Below are 20,079 nucleotides of genomic sequence, written 5' to 3'. Positions count from 1 at the left end.
AGTGATAGTTAGTGAAAGTGGAGAACGAGTCCCACAAAAAGTGAAATTGTAAGAATAATCATTAGTGAAATTGTTTCCAAAAGTAGGTTAGGAAGATGTTTTGGGGACGAACCAAAATAGAAAAAAAAAATAAGGAAAATGTTTGAGGGACGGAGAGAGTAAATATTATCGATATACGATTAACAGCTGATGCGACACATTAATCGTACATCATATCATACTTTAAATTTACATATTTTTTTCTTCTAAAATCTTCAATCCCACATCAACTTTTTATAAACTTCATCAAATGAATATTTATATAAAAATGTATTTCTATTATCACAACCTACATTTAATTGGCGAAAGTGATTAAGATTAATATTATTTCAAATATTGTATTACTAATTTGATTTGATCATATCAAATTAATTAAAGAAATAATTTATATATAAACTATTTCATATGTTATAGTAATAAAAATAACATAAAATAATTATAAATGATGACATAAAATAGTTCCCGTCGAATTTCGACGGGTTAGACGCTAGTATTATTTATATATGATTTGTAATTACTATTGTTTGGCTCTCAGGCTATGTGTGGATAAAAATATGGGTAAGCTCCAAAGATTGTTTAGGGTCGATTTTGAAAATGTCTAAATTAAAATAGAAAAAATAAAAACTATTTATTATGCAATAATGTCAATAAATAGAATAGGTCTATTTTTTGTGGACACCTAAAAAGGAAAATTATGACTACTTTTATCGGATGTAGGAAGTAATATAATAATTAAAAAAAAATCACACTTATTATTTTACTTTCGCAATTCACAGTCAATCTATGACTTGATTGTGAATTTTAACTTTTAAAACTCCAATTCACAACCACAATTACTTTTAATTGTGAATTCAAAAGAATCAATATATCAACTCGTGCGATGCACGGACCACGATATATTTATTTATTTTTAAAATTTTAAATTATGTAAAAATGTCAAAATGTCATTATTTTTATGAGTTAGATTAATCGGTAACAAAAAAAATATATTAATTTAAATATTAATATTTGATTTAAAATAGTGTATAATAACAATATTATCAACTTAATGAGTATAATATTGAGTATTGTATAATAATAATAATAATAATAATAATAATAATAATTATTATTATTATTATTATTATTATTATTATTATTATTATTAAATTTACAGATTGTAAAAAAAATTAAGTCAATTTCATTTTGAGCAAATAACACTAAACCATCAATATAACAAAATTAATAGTCATCATTTAATATACCCCCTTCGTCCCTTAAGAGTTTTCTCCAAGAGGAACGACACAAATTTTAATAAAAGCTGGTAAAAATTTATTTGATGGTGAGATCATGTACAAAAATAATGTTTAAAGAGTTGTAATTGTAAAATTGATGGTGAGGTCATGTACAAAAATAGAAAATAAGTAAAGTGGGGCAAACTTTTTGGGGACGAATGAAGTAACAATTTTGGGCTCTTAAAAGTCCAAACTATATTAAATGTTCATAATCCCTCCATTCACGAAAAAGAGTCTCATTTGAAGGTGAATACATGTTTTAATAAAGTTGTTAAAGCTGTTATAAGTAGAATAAATGTACAATTATTCAATTAATACAAAAAAAAAAGAATAAAAGTACATTATTTGTTAAAAAAATGAAATAAAGGTATATTATTAGTAAGAAATGAAATAAATGTATAATTTATAGTTAAATATATGAGAAAAGATATGATGCTATGATTCAAAAAGTGAAATGAAACTCTTTTTTGTAGACAAAAAAGGGTAATTAAGACTCTTTTCGTGGACGAATGTAGTATTTAAATAGCCCAAAATTAATTAAAAAATCAAGAAAATATGAATAATATAAAAAAATATGTTTAAATAAATAAATAAATAATTCGTATATGCAATTAAATAAAATTTATATAATATTTTACATTCTAATTTTTAGATATAATTAATTTTTTATTTACAAATTTATATTAAAATTAATATAAAATTTCCTTCTTCTTAATTCCATTAAAAACTACTATAATTTAAAATTATTTAAATTTAAATTAATTATAATTAAACAATCATGTAAAAAATTTTGAAAGTAAAAAAAAATGGTATCTACTTATTTTTAACCAATAAACGAAAATAAAATGTAGAAGCATATGATCAATATTAAAAATAAATGAAAGCGAACAAAAGTTAATTTTGACATTTTAAACGATCATATTTATTTATTTTAAAGTTATTTTTTATAATTTTTATATCAAATTAATTTTTTTTTATAATCTTTAATTTAAATTCATACTGAATATTTTTTCATGGATCAAAATTAACAATTTTTTTTAAAGAATTAAAATATAAACAAGAAAACTTGGAAGAAAAATTGAAAGGAGACAGAGAATTTGGAGCTAAAAAACCTCATCTTTTATATTAGTATTATATATGCCTTCACATGTTGCAGGCAGTATAACGACAAATTTATCATCAATCATCATCAGATTAAATACAAAAGATCGCAAACACATCTATTAATTATTCAGAGACCTACTTCTATTCTGAAAGACACGTTTACATTAAAAACTCAATACATAAGTTGCAAAAGAAGAGACAAATCAAATCTAGCATATTGCACAGCACTTTCACATGTATATAAACTTTAGTGAATATCGTGCTACATATATCCATTTCATCTCTACCATTTATTCTATAACATTTTCAAGCAAAAAATGAGAGTAGAGCAAGTACATTTAATAACAGTATATATACTAATTATTTACAGTACACTCACAATATCACTCAGCTTTCTTCCTTTGGTTTCAATTGGGAAGAAAAGCACACTAATTCCTGACAGAAGTATTGCAATCTCAAATAAACTTATTGCTGCCATTTGATGGCAACCAGAAACAAGCTCCACAGCTACAAGAGGACATATCATGCCTGCAACCCTCCCAACAGCACTCGCAACACCAACTCCTGTTGTCCTCACCGACGTCGGATATAACTGCAAATAACCATGTTTCCAAACATAAGGACGAGTACGTGTAAGACGTTTGACAGGTACGTCAATGGATATGGTTTTGAATACGGATACTTGACGGATCCCGGCCCACTTGACGGTCTCACACAAGTTTTTGTGTAATAATCTAAAGTAAATCTATTTCAAAAGTTGGCATTTCATTACTACTAATTATCAATATAGGAAAAATGAGAGCAATTGAAGAATGACAATTCTGTTCATGCCTCACTCCTTGTGAATACCAGCCAAAGTAATTATAATGTGTATTTCATTCATTCCATTCATGCATACTAACCATCACCTAAAGGGGAAATTTAGGCCGTGTTTCACAGGAAAAACGAGTTGCAAGTGACGGAGGTGGATTGAGAAACAGAGCAACTAACCTCTGGACAGTAGATACCGGCCACGGTATAGTTTCCGATGATGAACATGCGGGCTCCAAACAGTAGAGATATGGCTACAGCCTCTTGCTGCTGGAACATCAATGGCAAAAGGCATACAAATCCGAACACGTACATAAGCACCATTGACATCCTGCGACCAATTTTGTCCACGAGTATCGCTGATAGAATGAGCCCGGGAAGCTCTGAAATTGACAGATTAGTTTCTCTCAAGTCAGACGATGCATGTAATTCATAAGAGAGATGGAACGAGGATAGCACCGTGATACCTGCAAAGCTGGTGACGAATACATTGATATAGAGGCTGGAATCTGTCGAGAGTTCTGAATGCGAACTTGTGTGGCATTTACTTACTCCACTGCTTAGTTCCGAGGTCATCAACACAACACCATAATAAGAGAATGAATTGCCAAAATAAACCACCCATAAGAGAAGGGTTGTTTTGACTAAACTTGGCGAGAACAGTGTGAAGATCGAGGAGTAGCCTGATTTAGTTTCTTGCTCCCTGGTATCAAGTAATATGGTGCCTTCCAAAGGAGTAAAATCCTCGTTCAGGTTACTCGTTTTCTCATAAACAAGTTTTCCGGAAGGAAGCTCTGTTTTGTTGACCGTTGCCATTTTCTTCAAAACCTCATATGCATCACCGATCTTTCCATGCATGTATAGGTACCTAGGAGTCTCTATTGTGAGGAAATATAAGATAAATGCTGCAAAACAGGGTACTGATGATACTGCAAGCAGCCATCTCCATCCCAATCTAGGAATAACGATCTGTATAAAATGTGAAGTAGAAGATTATCAAAATCGGTTATTAATTGTTCACTAACTCGAGATAGATAAATACTGCCTCAAAAAAGACATGGATAGCTGGTAAATTTGCATCTTACTAACAATAAAGTCACTTGTACAAGCTAAAGTAATGTGAAGAATCAAACGAGGCGTAGGATTTGTTACAAGAGAATCAAGACATACCCATGCCAATGCAGCCTCGAGTATGGTTCCAATTGTCCAGAAAGTGGAGAAGATAACCATCCAAATGCCCCTATTTCGCACAGGCACAAACTCAAGAAACCAGGTTGAGTACACAGGTCCGCCACCCAAACCAATGCCAACAACCATTCGGAAGAGGATCAATAAAACATAATTCGGGGAGACGGCACTGAGGAAAGCAAATATGCTAGTTACCACAGCAACACTTAGAAGGCCTACCCTGATTGATCACCAAGGAAACATCATTTGAGTGTCAGTAACAATACCGGCACTTCCAAAATGTTGCAATAACTAGAAAATTAGAATAATCATAACTTACTTCTCCATAGGCCATAAAGCTTATATCAGACAGTCCATATAAATGAGCTAGTAAAATTGGAGAAGTAAGTTATGATCAAATCATAGATGCAGCTATAATTCAATAAGCACTTGTAATGGAATTAGCCCAACACGGGCCACATACTCTTCTGCAGGATACAGACACAATATTGGAACAAGCAATCCAATGTACAGAAAATGCAAATTCGGGAACCAACATCAAAAGTAAACCACAATTGGGATCCATATACTTGAAGAATCAGCAATCAAGAAACTTGCCTTCTACCATAATTATCAGACAAGATGCCCCAGAAATAAGCTCCAATGAGCATCCCGGCAAAGACCATAGTGGTGATCAAGCTCTCTTGCCCCGACGAAAGCCCCCATTCTGCTTTCACTGAAGGTCCAATAAAAGACAGTATCATCACCTCCATTGCTTCAGACATGGCTCCAAGCCCGGCATAAGCCAGCACCAGAGCTTGGAATTTCCCAAACCCAACCGCGCCAAGAGCTTCATCCAGAGTGTAAGCTGGACCACTCCCATCAATATCCACCACCTGATCAAAACCCAAATCCAAAAACTCAAGATCATCACAGAAGCTACACGCGCACGTGTATGTTAGTTACTGAAATTCAATGATTCTTCAGTTGCAGAAGATGAAATCAACTAAACCAGCAGCAATGAGAAGAATCAAGAAATCAAGAAACGCCCTTTTGAGTTCTTCCTACTCCTTTTTTATCTCACGCATCAACAACAAAAGGAAACTGTTGGGAGCAATTGAAAGATGAAATTTTGATGGTGTAGGATTAATTTACCTGAGTATTCATGATGGGCTCTGGCTCAGCCTGATTGATCCAAATTGGCTCGATTCTTAAACGGGTGATTGATCCAATTCCAAATTGGCTCGATTCTTAAACGGGTATGCTTGTGAATACGTGTACGTCATTTTCCGGGTTGGGTTTACTCTTCCATCAAATTCAGGTAAATAATTCACCACATAGCAGATATACCATTGCATAAATAAAAATTGAAAGGGAGCTAATCATACGAAAGAATTTTTTGTTCGATTCTTTTGCAACAAAATGGAGTACCTATTTTGATAGGTGAGCACGTTAATTCTTATTTAATATAGCAACAATTTTCAATTTTTTATATTTATTTCAAATAGATGAACCGTAAAACATGTTATTGGAATTGTAAAATTGGTGACTTAATTTTAGTACCGACAGAAATTCATATGTCAATGTCATTAAAACCCACTAGAAAAGTATGAAAAAGAAAACACTATTGGAGGAATTAAATCCGCTAGAATATATATATTAAAATGTTCGAGGACTTAATATAACCAAAAAAAAAAAAAATTGCAAATTTGCAATGTATATAACATACCATACCATCAGATTTGAGCCCAATGAATATTATATCTAAGCCCATTTATAATAAAGCTCAAAATCAGTATTTTAAAAGCCCAAATAGCTAAATCCAAAACCAGAGAATTCCAGAAAACCCTACAAATTTACATTTTAATTACAAATAAGACATAAAATTAATCATTTTCCAGAAAAAGTGACATTAAATTAATGAATGTCTCCCAAATGTGCAGGCAGTCAAAGTTGAACCACTGATTTTATTTCCAAGAAGCAGCTACCCCTTCCCACCCGCTAGGAACGTTCTCGAATCACACCCAAAACCCCATTTCTCTTTTCCGCCTCCAAATTCCAAGAGTTTTATAGGTTTCCGCATTCAATTAGTGCCCCCAATTTTCTAGATATCGTCGGCGATCTCTTCATTCATTTGATCCGTACTCGAATTGCGAACAATGGAGGGAGGCGCAGCGGTATCGGCGGAGAAGTCGGCGGAATCAGCTTCCTACACTTATTGGGTCCGAGAGGCGAGCCGCGACGCCGCGCCGCTGCCCGCGCCCAAGAAGATTGACCCGGCGGATGTCTGCAATCAGCCCACCCAATCTCATCTCGGCTCCGCCTGGAATCGGGTATGCATTTTTGGCACCATTGGTTCACCCCCCCCCCCCCCCCCCCCCCGAGAGAACCTAGATATTTGGACGGGATATTGCGCTTTCCATTTACGAGCTGCCATATTTAATGTAGAAGTAGTTATCTTGCATTTGAGTAATATCTGAACTGTGATCTTGTCAATTTGATTGTATCCTCTATGTATTTCACGGGGTATGTTATGAAAATCATGGATAAGGGTTTAGTTTGCTTCATTTTTGGTGCCACTAAGAGGGTGTGTTTGTCCTATAGTTTTGGACCATTTGAAGTGGGACGGAGGGAGTATCTTATAAGCACTTGAAACATTAAGTTCCAAGAGCTTATAAGCTCTTTAAAATAAGCTTAGCCAAACACTGTCTGAACTTTTTTCTAGCTTTTTATGATAATCATCAAGTACTGTTTTTCTTTTACTTGCAGTTTTTTGCTTATCATACTTTACTCTTTGCAGGCTGGAACGTGGGAGGAAAAGAATTTGAATAAATGGGCAACTGAGAGAATCAAGGTCTGGGCATTTTAAGGCTTCAAACTTTTGAGATATTACTTGTTGGTATACCTGAGGCATATTTGAAGATGTGCTCTGTAGTCATTGCCTTTGTGCTTCGGCTTAACCCTGAAGAAAAAAATGGTATTATTATTCAATGGGAGAATTCCATGCTATTATGATCCCCATTCCATGGGAACGGACTATGTGATGTTGTTAAATTTTTGGATTACGTGAGCCTATAAACGCTTCGAATTTCTTTGCTCATTGACGTGATGATTGATCTTGTTTAAATCCATGCATGAAGTTGCATTGTGGGCAGTGCCTTGGGTGGGTTAGGGTTGAGGAAAACAAGAACAGAATTAGCATAAACCAAAGAAGGGACTTATACTTTATGGGCCTCGTCTTCATCTGAGATATGATCACATTGAAGTTTAGCTATAAGGACCTAGTCATAACCTGTGTGAAAAATGTTAGTTTCTCCAAGAGAAGAAAAATCAGAGATGTGTGTTTAATGTTAAATTTTGATGAATCTAGTATGATTTCATACAATGGTCTTTCTTATTTGTGGATATTGAGCAACTGACTGTCCATGCACTATGCCCTAGGATCCTCATTTTCAATTTTTGTCCGTAATTGCAGGAGTTGCTTCTCTCTATGGGTTCACTAGAGTTCTCTGGGGGCAAGGCCGAAATAACAGAAGTGACAAGATGCTCAGGAGATGTGAGTGCCTTTAATACTAATTGTTAAAGATGATGTGTTTGTTGCGAGCTTTTGGAGATGAATATATACAGAGCAATGCCATCTTTCATTCTATTCTTGGATATGCAAACCTTTATAAACACTTGAATTTGAACCAAGTAGTTGTTTCAGTCTTTTTTCTTTTGTCAAAGTTACAGTTGTTAGATTTGCAATCTAAAAAAAGGTTGGTATCAAGAGGCCATTTATTGTTACTGTTCTATTTGCTCCTTATATTATTTCCAACCTAGACGTTGCAGATACCATGGTCGGCTTTTGGCTATGTAGAAATCAGGATGTTTTTTGCTGTATAGAACTGGGAGGTGATATTTATCGGGATTGGAGATCCATATAAATAAATTGGATCCCCTTATGATTGCATTTATGCTCAACATTGATAGAATGAAGTGGAAAGTGAGCAGGTGAAAGAATTATTCTAGACTGAAGCAAGATAATTTTTTTAGATTGTCAGGATTTCTCACATCCATTGCTTATGCCTGAATACCACTCTTTTTTTCGAAGTTTATTATCGATTTGGAAAGTTCTCACAATAGGATTTCTGTACATTCTCTTGCAGGCATTCTTGGTTACTGTTAGAAACAAGAAAAGGGTTGGCTATACTTATGAGTTATCATTAATAGTAAAAGGTAAGACCGTCTTGTTCTTTGCAGAATTCTGATGCTGTTGGATGTTAAATTGCGTTTTCCATTCTCGGCCTCATTTATCTTTCCTTTACCCCCTTTGGAAAAATAATAATTAGGAGAATGGGAAATTGGAGGGGAGACAAAGAAGATGAAAGGCCACATAGATGTTGTCGAGTTCTCCTTTGGTGAACTGGACGACTTGGAGGTATGTTACATCACTTATATGTGATCCATGGAGTTTTTGTTTGGATGAACTTAAAAGTAGAGCTAGATTTCAGCTTTTGGACCTTATGATTATTCGAACCTCAAGGTACTTTAGATCTCATTTGGATATTGGCCGTGTTATTTTGTTTTTCAGATTCAAGTAAAGCTCAGTGAAGACAAAGACGTTCAGCCACAAGTTAAGCAGCAGATTATTCAAGATCTCAAGTTATTTTTGCAGCCTCTTCGCAAGCATTTGCTTCGATTCGAGGAGGAACTCAAAGCTAGATAGGAATGATGCTTTGCTCCCATTGCTTGCTATATATGGTGGTTGATAATCCACCATTTAATTTTAAATGTACTCAAATGTAACAGTAGCTTCCATGATTGTAGTTCATGAGACCAATGTCTTTTAAATCCATATAATTTGACAATGGAGCTTGAGATTATTGTAACTTGTGCCGCTATTTCTACACTTTCTATTGAAATCTTGAATAACAGAAGTTAGCCTATTGCAGATTGAATTAGTTCTCCGCAGTCTCTGTTCGTTTAACACTTATGTTCTCAGCCCATTACTGCCATTACATGCCTGCCATGAGTTCATAAACTTTTTTAAATGCAAATATCACTTAATGATGATTTTGTAATGAAATAACGGTAAATTATTATTCAATTAATAAATAAATATATTTAAATATAAATTGCCATTCTCTTTTTATTTTTTTAAGAGGTGGATGCAATGTATTTTAAATACATTGAATTGTGTCTTTATATTTTTCTATCCTTAGTATTATTTTGATATCAAAGAGTCACTCACGTGTGGTATATATACCCTTAAAAGAGTACTCCCTTCGTCTCACGAATTATGACACGTATTTCTTTTTGGGCCGTTCCACGAGTATTGACACATTACCTTCTCTCTCCTACTTTATCACTTTTATACTTTATTAACTATACACTTAAAACACTAATTTACAACTCATTAATTTTCGTGTCGAAATCATAACATGTCAAGATTCGTGGGATGGAGAAAGTACAAAGTTTAGATGCTTTGTATCGTTCATTGAAGGAACAATTTGATGATCTCAAGAATTACATTAAAGAGATGTTGAGAAGAGAAATGGTGTTTTTTGGAGATGATGAGCTACACCAAAGTTTGCTTCAGGAGCCTCGACAGAAAATTCACCGAATTTTCTGTCAACCAAAAAAATCATGAATTTTTGCTTAATAGTACAAAGTTCACGCATGTTAACAAAAAAAAATAAAAATCGTGAAGATTTATAATAAATGTATGATTTTTGTTTAATACAATTTTTTTTTGATACTTGTTTAATACAATTTCAATTCATGCATATTAACAAAAAAAATTGCGAAGATTCATGCATGTTAACAAAAAATCATGAATTTTTGCCTAATATAAGATCCATGTATGTCAAATAAAAAGATCCATATATGTTGAAAAGATTCATGCATGTTGTTCTATTCATATATATAACCAATTTAATTAATTCACACTATTAAAATTATAAAATAAAAAATTTATAAAGTAAGAATATCTTTTTATAACGAGATTATAAATTTTTGTATTTGATCGGAATCAAATTAATCCAAATAGCACAGTACAATATTATATTGCTGACACAAATTATCATTTGTCTACAAATTACACATGATACCACACAATAGGATTGGAAATTTTCATTTAGTTGTATATCTTTTTGTGTTGTTTTTCGGACATTATTAGATATGATCGTGCACGTAAAGGTCCCACAAACAATTATCTTAAAGGTTCCAATGAAGATGTAATACCCCTATACTAAACAGTGAGATTTTATAGAATTCAAATTTCACTGTCCCATTCCCTAAACAAATAAAAATGTAATTACTTCCCCCCCCCCCCCCCCCCCTAGATGCCCCAAAAAAATCATGGGCATTCCTTTTTCTTTTTATGTCTTTCTTTTTTTACATCTTTAGGTGCATTTACTTTGATTGTAAAATTTTCATTAGAAAATGATGGATAAAAAAATATAAGAAAATATTATCTTTTTCTCCTTATTTTATCATTTGTTATTAGAGATGAAAAGATGAGAAAATATTGGATAATATTTTCACACCCCTATCATAGGATAACATTATATAAGATTTAAGAGAAAATGAGTGAAAATAAACTGTCCGAGAAAATCTTCCATTATAGTAAATATGTGAAAATAATAGAAAATGGGTGAAAATACACTTTTCCTCTCATTTTCCATCAAAGTAAACGCACCTTGCACCCTATATGTTGAATGTTCATCATCATCTCATCATCATCATCATTATTATTATTATGATGGCAAAATTTTGGGCAATGGAACGTTAACGTTGTATCTAAACTTGACCTACGTAATTCATATCTAACATTGTTACTTTTGGGCTTCTTGTATGGACTTGGTAGACCAAGAGTTGAATTGATTTGTCACGATATAATTGGTTTGTTACATCATCTTTAATTTTTACTCAATAGTTTCGCCCTGCTAATTTACAGAGGTGTAGTAGTGTATTTATTATATACAGTTATGTTGTGTGCAATCAAAGCAAAAAAACGAATTAAATTAATCTACGGATATGGATATGTACACTAGTTTGACATAAGAAGTGAACAAACACGGTGGCCTACATACACACTGCTCTTTCACACATTATTCATAAAATTGTACACACACAAAGTCGTGTAATTACGATGTAACGCCTAAAAATATATGTGTGTGTGTGTGTGGTTGGCCTTTCTACTATTGCTTGTTCTCGTGCTTAATAATATCTCTTCAAAAAAAAAAAAAAACTAATCTCACATAGGTGGTGTGATTGCGATGTAACGCCTAATTACCTCCAAAATAGGTAGTAAACGAATACTTTTTCCCCAAGTTTCCAATGTTAGGTTATGCAAGTAATGAATTTCTGGGCGGAACTGCTAATGTATACTCTTTCATTTTTTCTTCCAAAATCTACTAATTACTATTGAACTTGTATCCTAATCCTTCAGCTGCTAAGAGAAATTAAATGTTAAGTATTTAATGGCCTTAATTAATTAACATATAGTATAAAATGTGAAGGATATCTCGAACTGATAATGTATTTGCTAGCAGCCGAGTTTCTCGTAAATTGATGTAATATCTTTTTCCCAAGATGTACAAATCAACACCAGATTAATATTGTACTTAACTACTAAAATAACAACCGTCTAAAAAAACTAGTAAAATGTTATTGAATCTTGACTCCTGAGACACTTTACATGAACTCGCCTTATTTGATAAATAAATTATGCGTTAATAATTAGGTGTGGATGAGATACTTCCCCGAATATTTTATTTGTGGAAATCGGTTGCAATAATAATACTCCCTTTATCCATAAAAGTTATAGTGTGATCTCGAGTCCACAAATTTTAATTAATAAATAATTAAAAAATGTGTATAAAATTTAGAACGAGGCCATCAAAATTAAGCGGAGAAAAGGACTCATCAAATTTAATGTGTTAAATGGTTGGATATTTTATAAATATTGAATATGAATGTGGTTTAAAATACAAATAATGGATAGTTTCCGAAAAAGGAAATTCTACAATTATTAATGTTAAAGGAAGGTTTTTATTTTATCACATATAATCCTTATTCTATGTTACTATATATATGAGCATGTATGGCTAGCTCACCTCCCACACACGGTTAGAACTATTTCACATTCCAATCGTCACTTCTTGCAGAACCTGCAGCCACCATGGACTCCGGCGCTTTTCCGGTGACAATCAAGCGGAGAGAGGTGGTGGCCGCGGTGCTACCGGTGCAGGAGCACTGGCTGCCGATGTCCAACCTCGACTTGCTCCTGCCGCCCCTACACTTCGGAATCTTCTTTTGTTACAAGAATATCGAAAGGGTGTCGCCGGAAAGCATGGCGGCGGTGCTCAAGAAATCCCTAGCCCAGGTGCTGGTTTACTTCGCCCCCTTCGCCGGAGAGATCGTGGCCAACGGCCAAGGCGAGCCCGAGATCCTCTGCAACAACCGCGGCGTCGATTTCACGCATGCTTATGCGGATGTGGAGCTAAAACACATCGATTTTTATAAACCGGATTTGTCTCTTCATGCTAAACTTGTCCCTCTTCACATGCATGCTCTTCTTACCGTTCAGGTACCCTTTTTTTATTACTATATCCGTGAAAGAACTTCTTACATTTTGTTTTTGGGACGTTCGCAAAAGAATTTTTTATCTATTTTTGAACTATATCCAATCACTTATAAATATCTCATTTACCCTTATTTTTTACCACTGTCAATACCAAGTAAAACACATTTTTCACTATTCTCAACACACTCAACAATATTTTCTCTTATAATTTTAATACAGTCAACAACTTTTTCTTAAAACCTGTGTCACTCGCTTCGAATAAGTTCTTTCGTGGACGGATAAAGTATATTCTTTTGGCTTATTGACGTATAATACACCAACTTTGGACAATTCTAATTTTAACATGAACTTTAAAAACTATAAGAAAAAATACACTAATTTATTGATCACAGTAATTTTAACACGAATTCTATTTACTTTCATAGATACAATTCGAGACGATTCAAAAGAGATATCGTAAAATTTAATAGATTCCAACAATTCAATTGTCACAAAATTACTACAATCCAATTTGTTCACATCCGCATTGCGGCATTGCTAAATAAGTTTTAATTTGGCTGAAAATAGAATTCGTGTTAAAGTTAATATGATCAATAAGTTGGTGCATTTTTTGGTATACTTTTTAATATTTATGTTAAAAATGAGAATTAATTTAAAGTTGGTGTATTTATATGTCAATTATCCTATTCTTTTTTGCATTTTGATGATATTTATCTTCAAATTATGCTCTATTGAAAACTGAAACACATTTGCATTTGTTAATATTCTTATGCATTTTTTATAGGAAGCTAATTTTGGTAAGGGTGCATGCATTTATTTTATTATAGTAATTGATAAGATATGTAATTAAGCATTTTCATCTTATACTATATTAGAATTTCTCTAATTTCATTTTTTAGTGGGATATGGATCAATTAAAATTAGTTTAAATAATAGAAATTATCAAGGATTTTGGTAATTTATTTTAGTAAACAAAGAATTAGCTAGTTCCATTTCACAATCAAAAGTTAAAGGCCCTAAATGTATGCTTCTTTTGTTTAAATTGATAAATATAATAATTGGTTAATTGTCTTAATATAATTGAACATTGTAAAGTTATTGGCATGAATAATAAAATAGTTTAAATAATACAAGATTAAAAAAATAAAAAAATATGGACATGTCAGTTAATATTCAGACATCTTTAAAATGTTTATAATCGTATGTATACATGTCCAAAACTCAATTAAAAAGTAATTTTACTACTCTCTTATCGAACCCCAATGAAATATTTTTTATTTTCATGAATTTATTAATTAACATCACGATAAACACACACACACACACACACACACACACACACACACACATATATATATATATATATAATAGTTATTAATAATGAAACCCAAAAATCATTTAATAGTTTCACATCACAATTGGAGTTAGATGGTAAGTATTTATAAATAATATATGTAAATATTAATTGATTTATGCTTTTAAAGGTCATTATTGATTGTTTGATTGATAAATAGTAATACTGATCGTGATATATTATTTATTAACTATAATTTAGAATTAAAATATATAAAATGGAGAATTATTGCAAGTGAAGAAGAATAGAGATAAATTCGAATAGTGAAATCTTAAAGTGCCATACAAGTGAAATTATGAAATCCCATTTTTCTATTATTTTATAGAGTCAACGTGTGAGATAGCCATGTTGAGCAATGAAATTCAATATTTAGGCTTCTATATAAAAAAAACATAAATTTTAATCATTTTTTACGTTTAGGATTGTTTTGCCCTTAATTAAAGAGGATCAGATTCGGGTTTGCGCGTGGGTTGGGCTTCGGGTTCGGGTTGGGGCGCGCCGGTTATGATGGTATAGTCGGTACAAATGGATAAATTCGTGTCAATTGTGTCATTCATTAGGTACACTTGACACAATTAGGTTCGTTTGTGTCAAATGTGACTGAAGATTGAATGATGGTACAGTTGGTACAAATGGATAAATTCGTGTCAATTGTCTCATTCATTACGTGTACATGGTTGGATTGGGTAGAGTAGTATCCGCGGGATCAACAATATTTTGGATCGAAATTATAAAATATAATTATAATTTATGATTTTTAGATGGGTGGCAAAAATTGAGTTTTATTACTCAATGTGATTATATGAGTGCATATTATATTCTCTATTTTATACTATATATAAGATATAAGATTGCGTGTGTACCAAATAAGACTTTTAAATTGGTCACGTCTTAAAAATTAAAACCTTGTTAATTACTTGTGTTATACGTTTGGTCCAAAAGGAATAATAAATTTATTAGTGTGGTTAATTTGCTGTAAGAGTAGTTTGGACTTTAGCAAATGCGGAATTATGTTTGATTCTCCACCTACAAATATTATTTAAACTTAGTGGGTGGCTTACTCTCTGAGGTCCCGCGTAGACATGCATTAGATTTTACTTTTTAGACCCTTTTCAAGACGATGATTATTCTAAAAGTGTTAACGCTCTAAATTTTCACTCTATACTAAAAGGTGGGGGGATAATACTTCGATTAAAAAAAAATCATTACTTATAATCAAATTTCAGCTTATATTCAACATTAAAAATCAATTTTTTCGTGCAATATATAAAATGGGTCTATGATTGCTTAATTTGAGAACATATCCCATTTTTCAATATAAACAATGAACGTTAACAGAAACAGAAGAAGAAACTCTGTCTCCTTTTTCATGCGATGATCAGTTGAAGATCATCTTCTCCTTTATTTATTCAGTCAAACTATTCACGGTTACACTATTAATTGGATTACGATTGAAAGAAACCAGCGTGGAAACCCAATAAACTCTTGGAATCTTTCTATGATCTTTATAATAATCCAATTAGACAGATTAAGACTTTTCTTGTATATTGATTAACATGATAATTATTTTGACATTGATAAGTTTTAGTCCCTAAATTGCAACAAGTTCAATAAATGATGAAACTCAAGTAAACAAAAGAAGATCCGAATTGGGAAAAAAAAATGATAATTCTATTAAACGTAGATTCAATTGTGTGTTTTGTATGGTGATTCCAATTAATTTTCTTCAGTGGGTGTGATTCAAAACAAAGTGGCACATTCCACTGCATCTCAGATTCTCAATAAATGATGTATTCGTTTTAATTAAATTTTAAGTGAAAATTAATGAATCTAATTGGTTGACCTAAACTTTAACTTGGAAAAGTTTGACGCATGCAAACAACTTCAACTGCGCAGGTGACGGATTTGAAATGCGGCGGCCTATTCATCGGATGCACCTTCGACCACCGCGCCGCCGACGCCCACTCCGCCAACATGTTTCTCACGGCATGGGCGGATATCGCCCGATCAAATCCCATAAAGCTTCTCCCCTCATTCCGCCGCTCCCTCTTCAATCCCCGCCGCCCTCCGCAGCCGCATAAGTCACTCGACGAACTCTACGCGCCGCTGCTGCAGCCGCCAACGGCCGGCAACCACTGCCTCCTCACAAGCCGGATCTACTACGTTCAGTCCGACGAAATCGATCGCCTCCAGTCCCAATCCAGCCACAAAGGCACCAGAAAGAGCAAAATCGAGTCCTTCAGCGCCTTCCTCTGGCAAACCCTAGCCTCCGCCGCCGACGGCTCCAAGGCGGTCAAACTAGGCGTGGTGGTCGACGGAAGAGCGCGGCTGGGCAATAACAAAACGACGTCGCTGGAGTCCTACTTCGGGAACGTCCTCTCGGTCCCTTACGTGGAGGCGAGCGCCGGCGAGCTCCAGGCGGCGCCGCTGAAGGCGGTGGCTGACATGGTGAGCGCGTGCATAGCGACGGCAGCGACGGCGCAGCACTTCCTGGCACTGATAGACTGGGTGGAGGTGCGGAGGCCGAAGGCGGCGGTGGCGAGGGTGTACTGCAAGGACGAGAGGGACGAGGCGGCGGTGGTGGTGTCGTCGGGGCAGAGGTTCCCGGTGCGGATGCTGGATTTCGGGTGGGGCGGGCCGGATTTCGGGTCGTACCATTTTCCATGGGGCGGTGAGACCGGGTACGTGATGCCGATGCCCGGCCCGCATGGGAATGGAGATTGGGTTGTGTACATGCATCTCAAGGAAAGGCACCTGGATTTGCTTGAGGCGCGTGCGCCTCACGTGTTCAGGCCTCTCTCCCGCAACTACTTGAAGTTTGAATAATTGCGCTTTTTTTCTTATTTTTATAGTCGATATTGTATGTATTTTGTGACTTCTTCTCATTAAAATCCAATATTCTCATGGGCCCGGCCCACATCCAAATAAAACATATTGTTTGATCTAACATGCCCTAAATTTATTGTAAAATCAAAAACTCAAAAAATTAAGTAAATCAAAGCTATTTTGGTTCCCTTCAGTTTATAAGCAAACGTATCGAATTAACTGAATAATATTTTGTTCATTTGTCATTTTTCAATTTGATGATGCAATTTGTAATGAGATATGGTCCTTTAAATTTGTTCGAATCCGTCATAAAAATATACGAATTCAAAAATTAAAATTTTCATTTCTTATAACATTCAAATTCATGATTATAAATTAATCCAATAAAGTGATGAATTCACTGTAAATTATCATGATCTAACAGCCGCAAATAATTTCTAATATATATATAGCTAAAATAAAAATACTTCTTAAAATATAAACAATTTTCAGCCCTTAGATCATCAAGATCTACGGTTGATTAGTAACCCTGTTGGATGAATTCGTGGTCCTGAGTTCGATCCCAAAGGTAGCAAAAATTTATTTTTCACAATTCGTAATCTTGTTAGATGAATTCATACGTGTTCTACATAAAATTCATACATTAAAAAAATATTTTTATTTTTATTTTAAGAAGTGTTTTCACGGTAGCCCTTCCATATATATATATATATATATATATATATATATATATATGTGTGTGTGTGTGTGTGTGTGTGTGTGTGGTTATTATTATTGTATAAAATGAAATCACTGTGAATTTACAATGAAATACTATAAATTGGTCATGAAAGATTTTGAATTCAACAAAATTGAAATTTTCGCCAATTATGAGATTCGAACTCAAAAACCGTGAATTTAAAATGCTGAAAATGATTTTTATTTTATACAATATAGGGAGTGGTTCAAATGAATTCATGTGTATATCGAATATAAAACATTTTCAGTTTTTAGATTGAAAAAAATATAGTCAGTTGTGCTTATGTTAATTATATTTATGGTTCACAGTTCGAATCCGATAATGAGCTAGAATTTCATTTTTTTGGAACTCTTCATAGCAAAATCATAGTATTTCATTGTAAATTCATAATAAGTTCGTTTTATGCAATAAATAGATAAATATGATTTTTATAATAATCACCCCAATATATCTGATCGCCGACAATTCACGACGTCGATGAAGTTATGGGGAAAAAGTATCCAAATCAAACAAATTAATGATATCCTCATAAAAGAATGAAATGTATTGACTTAGAATTTGGCTTTAAATATTCTCAAAAAAAACAGAAAAAAGAAAAAAAAGGGGGGGAATTTGGCTTTAAATTGAGGATTCGCATATTCTCCCACCCCCACGGGCCGGCAATCTCTGCCGCATTAGCAATTGTTCGTCAAATAGTCAAATTTTCAAATTTATGAAAAATTATAATGTCAATAAAGTAACTTCAGCTAATCAAAACTAAATTATTTTTGTATCTAAAAAAAACTAAATTATTTTTTGGTCGCACTTGAGCCAAACGTGAATATTTAAAATAAATAACTAGTGCAGTGAAACTGTAAAAAGGTGATTATTTTAATATAAAGAAAAGACATATTGACACTTTGTTTTAGTTTTTGCTAACTAAATTAGTTATTTGTGATTCATCTCTATGATTAAATTTCTCCACTTATTATTTTGAACCCTGTTAGTGTAACCATGGAATAATAAATATGTATGCACTTGATATTCGAAATATGCCTTAAAATTATATTGTGAAGATGGCTTCATATGAAAGTTGACAAAAAAAAAATTGTATGTCATTACTGAAATTTTTTTTTTTATCATAATTCCAATAATTTCTATAAAATGATATTTCTTGCAAGACGCGTGGTGCGTTGAATGCAGCGTGAAATGTATGGATGCTCAACTTTCATCCAACATAATAATCTAAATATTGTCTTTGGCTTCATCATGTGGTAGGTATTTCAATCAACTAGCAAATCAAAGGATCTATACAAATTTCATTTTATTTCAATCGATAAAATGTTCATAAGACCTATGTTTTTGTATTTATTTATGGGAAAGTAAAAGATGGGAATTGGGAGATGGAAAAATATCGAACAATGGTCACTATTAATCAGAAAAAGAAAAAAGAAAAAAGAAAAAAATAGATAAGAGAGAATAAATGTTTTGGTTGGGTGGCCAGCCTGTCTCGAAGAAGGAAAGAGAGGGGAGCGGTGATTATTTTAACATATTCTCGGCGTCGCCTTCTTATATAATCTCTCTCTCTCACTCACTATTTTTCCTTTTTTTCTATATTTTTTAAATGTCCAATGAATTAAATGTTGTTAGTCCTAAACCGCAAGGCGTCAACGATGATCCACAAAATCTAAATGATAATGATTTTATTTGACGCGACGTGACATTTATAATTTGTGTTTGTATTTGGAACATTGATATCATATTACCTTTTTCGATTGAGTTTCTCAAATGATTTTTTTGTTATAAGTTTGTGGCGAACAGTTTATCTATGAAAATATTAATTGGTTTATATATTTTTTTTTTGCTTCTTCATAGAGGATTAATAATGATTTTTAATTTTTTGGTGATTATTCGAATCCCAATCTAACTATAGGTCCCTCCGTCTCATTATTTATGGGACATCGCTTTTGGGCACGGAGATTAAGGAGTAGTAGATTAAGGAGTAAAGGTGTGTGGTCCATTTGATTAGGTTTGTATTTAGAGATTCTTTATTAAAGTAATTTAAATTTGAATTCTGTAATTTAATTAATATAATTTAAATTTAAATTTAATTTATTATTCTATTTACAAGCAAGATTGAAATTGGAATCAACAAATTACAGAACCAAAAATCGACAAATTTAAGAACCAAAAAATCGACAAAAATCAACAAATT

At 33.1% G+C, this 20,079-nt stretch overlaps 3 protein-coding genes across 3 annotated transcripts; 2 read left to right on the top strand and 1 right to left on the bottom strand.

The window, feature by feature from the left end:
* Nucleotides 1–2,637: 2,637 nt before the first annotated feature.
* On the bottom strand, nucleotides 2,638–5,700 carry LOC130988256 (organic cation/carnitine transporter 7-like). Its single transcript, XM_057912061.1, has 7 exons — nucleotides 5,656–5,700; nucleotides 5,550–5,615; nucleotides 5,013–5,290; nucleotides 4,398–4,635; nucleotides 3,695–4,196; nucleotides 3,408–3,610; nucleotides 2,638–3,009 (listed from the first exon to the last, which is right to left on the bottom strand). Exons 2-7 carry the CDS (start codon nucleotides 5,559–5,561, stop codon nucleotides 2,782–2,784), a joined length of 1,461 nt encoding a protein of 486 aa, XP_057768044.1. The 5' UTR covers nucleotides 5,562–5,615; nucleotides 5,656–5,700; the 3' UTR covers nucleotides 2,638–2,781.
* A 471-nt stretch (nucleotides 5,701–6,171) lies between these two features.
* On the top strand, nucleotides 6,172–9,334 carry LOC130988265 (uncharacterized). Its single transcript, XM_057912071.1, has 6 exons — nucleotides 6,172–6,727; nucleotides 7,195–7,248; nucleotides 7,870–7,950; nucleotides 8,543–8,612; nucleotides 8,726–8,814; nucleotides 8,968–9,334. The coding sequence occupies exons 1-6, from the start codon at nucleotides 6,554–6,556 to the stop codon at nucleotides 9,100–9,102; spliced, it is 603 nt and encodes a 200-aa protein (XP_057768054.1). The 5' UTR covers nucleotides 6,172–6,553; the 3' UTR covers nucleotides 9,103–9,334.
* A 2,904-nt stretch (nucleotides 9,335–12,238) lies between these two features.
* Nucleotides 12,239–17,267, top strand: LOC130988250 (coniferyl alcohol acyltransferase-like). The gene is made up of 2 exons (XM_057912049.1): nucleotides 12,239–12,969; nucleotides 16,217–17,267. Exons 1-2 carry the CDS (start codon nucleotides 12,562–12,564, stop codon nucleotides 17,144–17,146), a joined length of 1,338 nt encoding a protein of 445 aa, XP_057768032.1. The 5' UTR covers nucleotides 12,239–12,561; the 3' UTR covers nucleotides 17,147–17,267.
* Nucleotides 17,268–20,079: the final 2,812 nt, after the last annotated feature.

The sequence above is a fragment of the Salvia miltiorrhiza genome, chromosome 1 (genome assembly GCF_028751815.1).
Source record: "Salvia miltiorrhiza cultivar Shanhuang (shh) chromosome 1, IMPLAD_Smil_shh, whole genome shotgun sequence".
Lineage (NCBI taxonomy): Eukaryota > Viridiplantae > Streptophyta > Magnoliopsida > Lamiales > Lamiaceae > Salvia > Salvia miltiorrhiza.
This window is presented reverse-complemented; position numbering and strand designations above follow the sequence as displayed.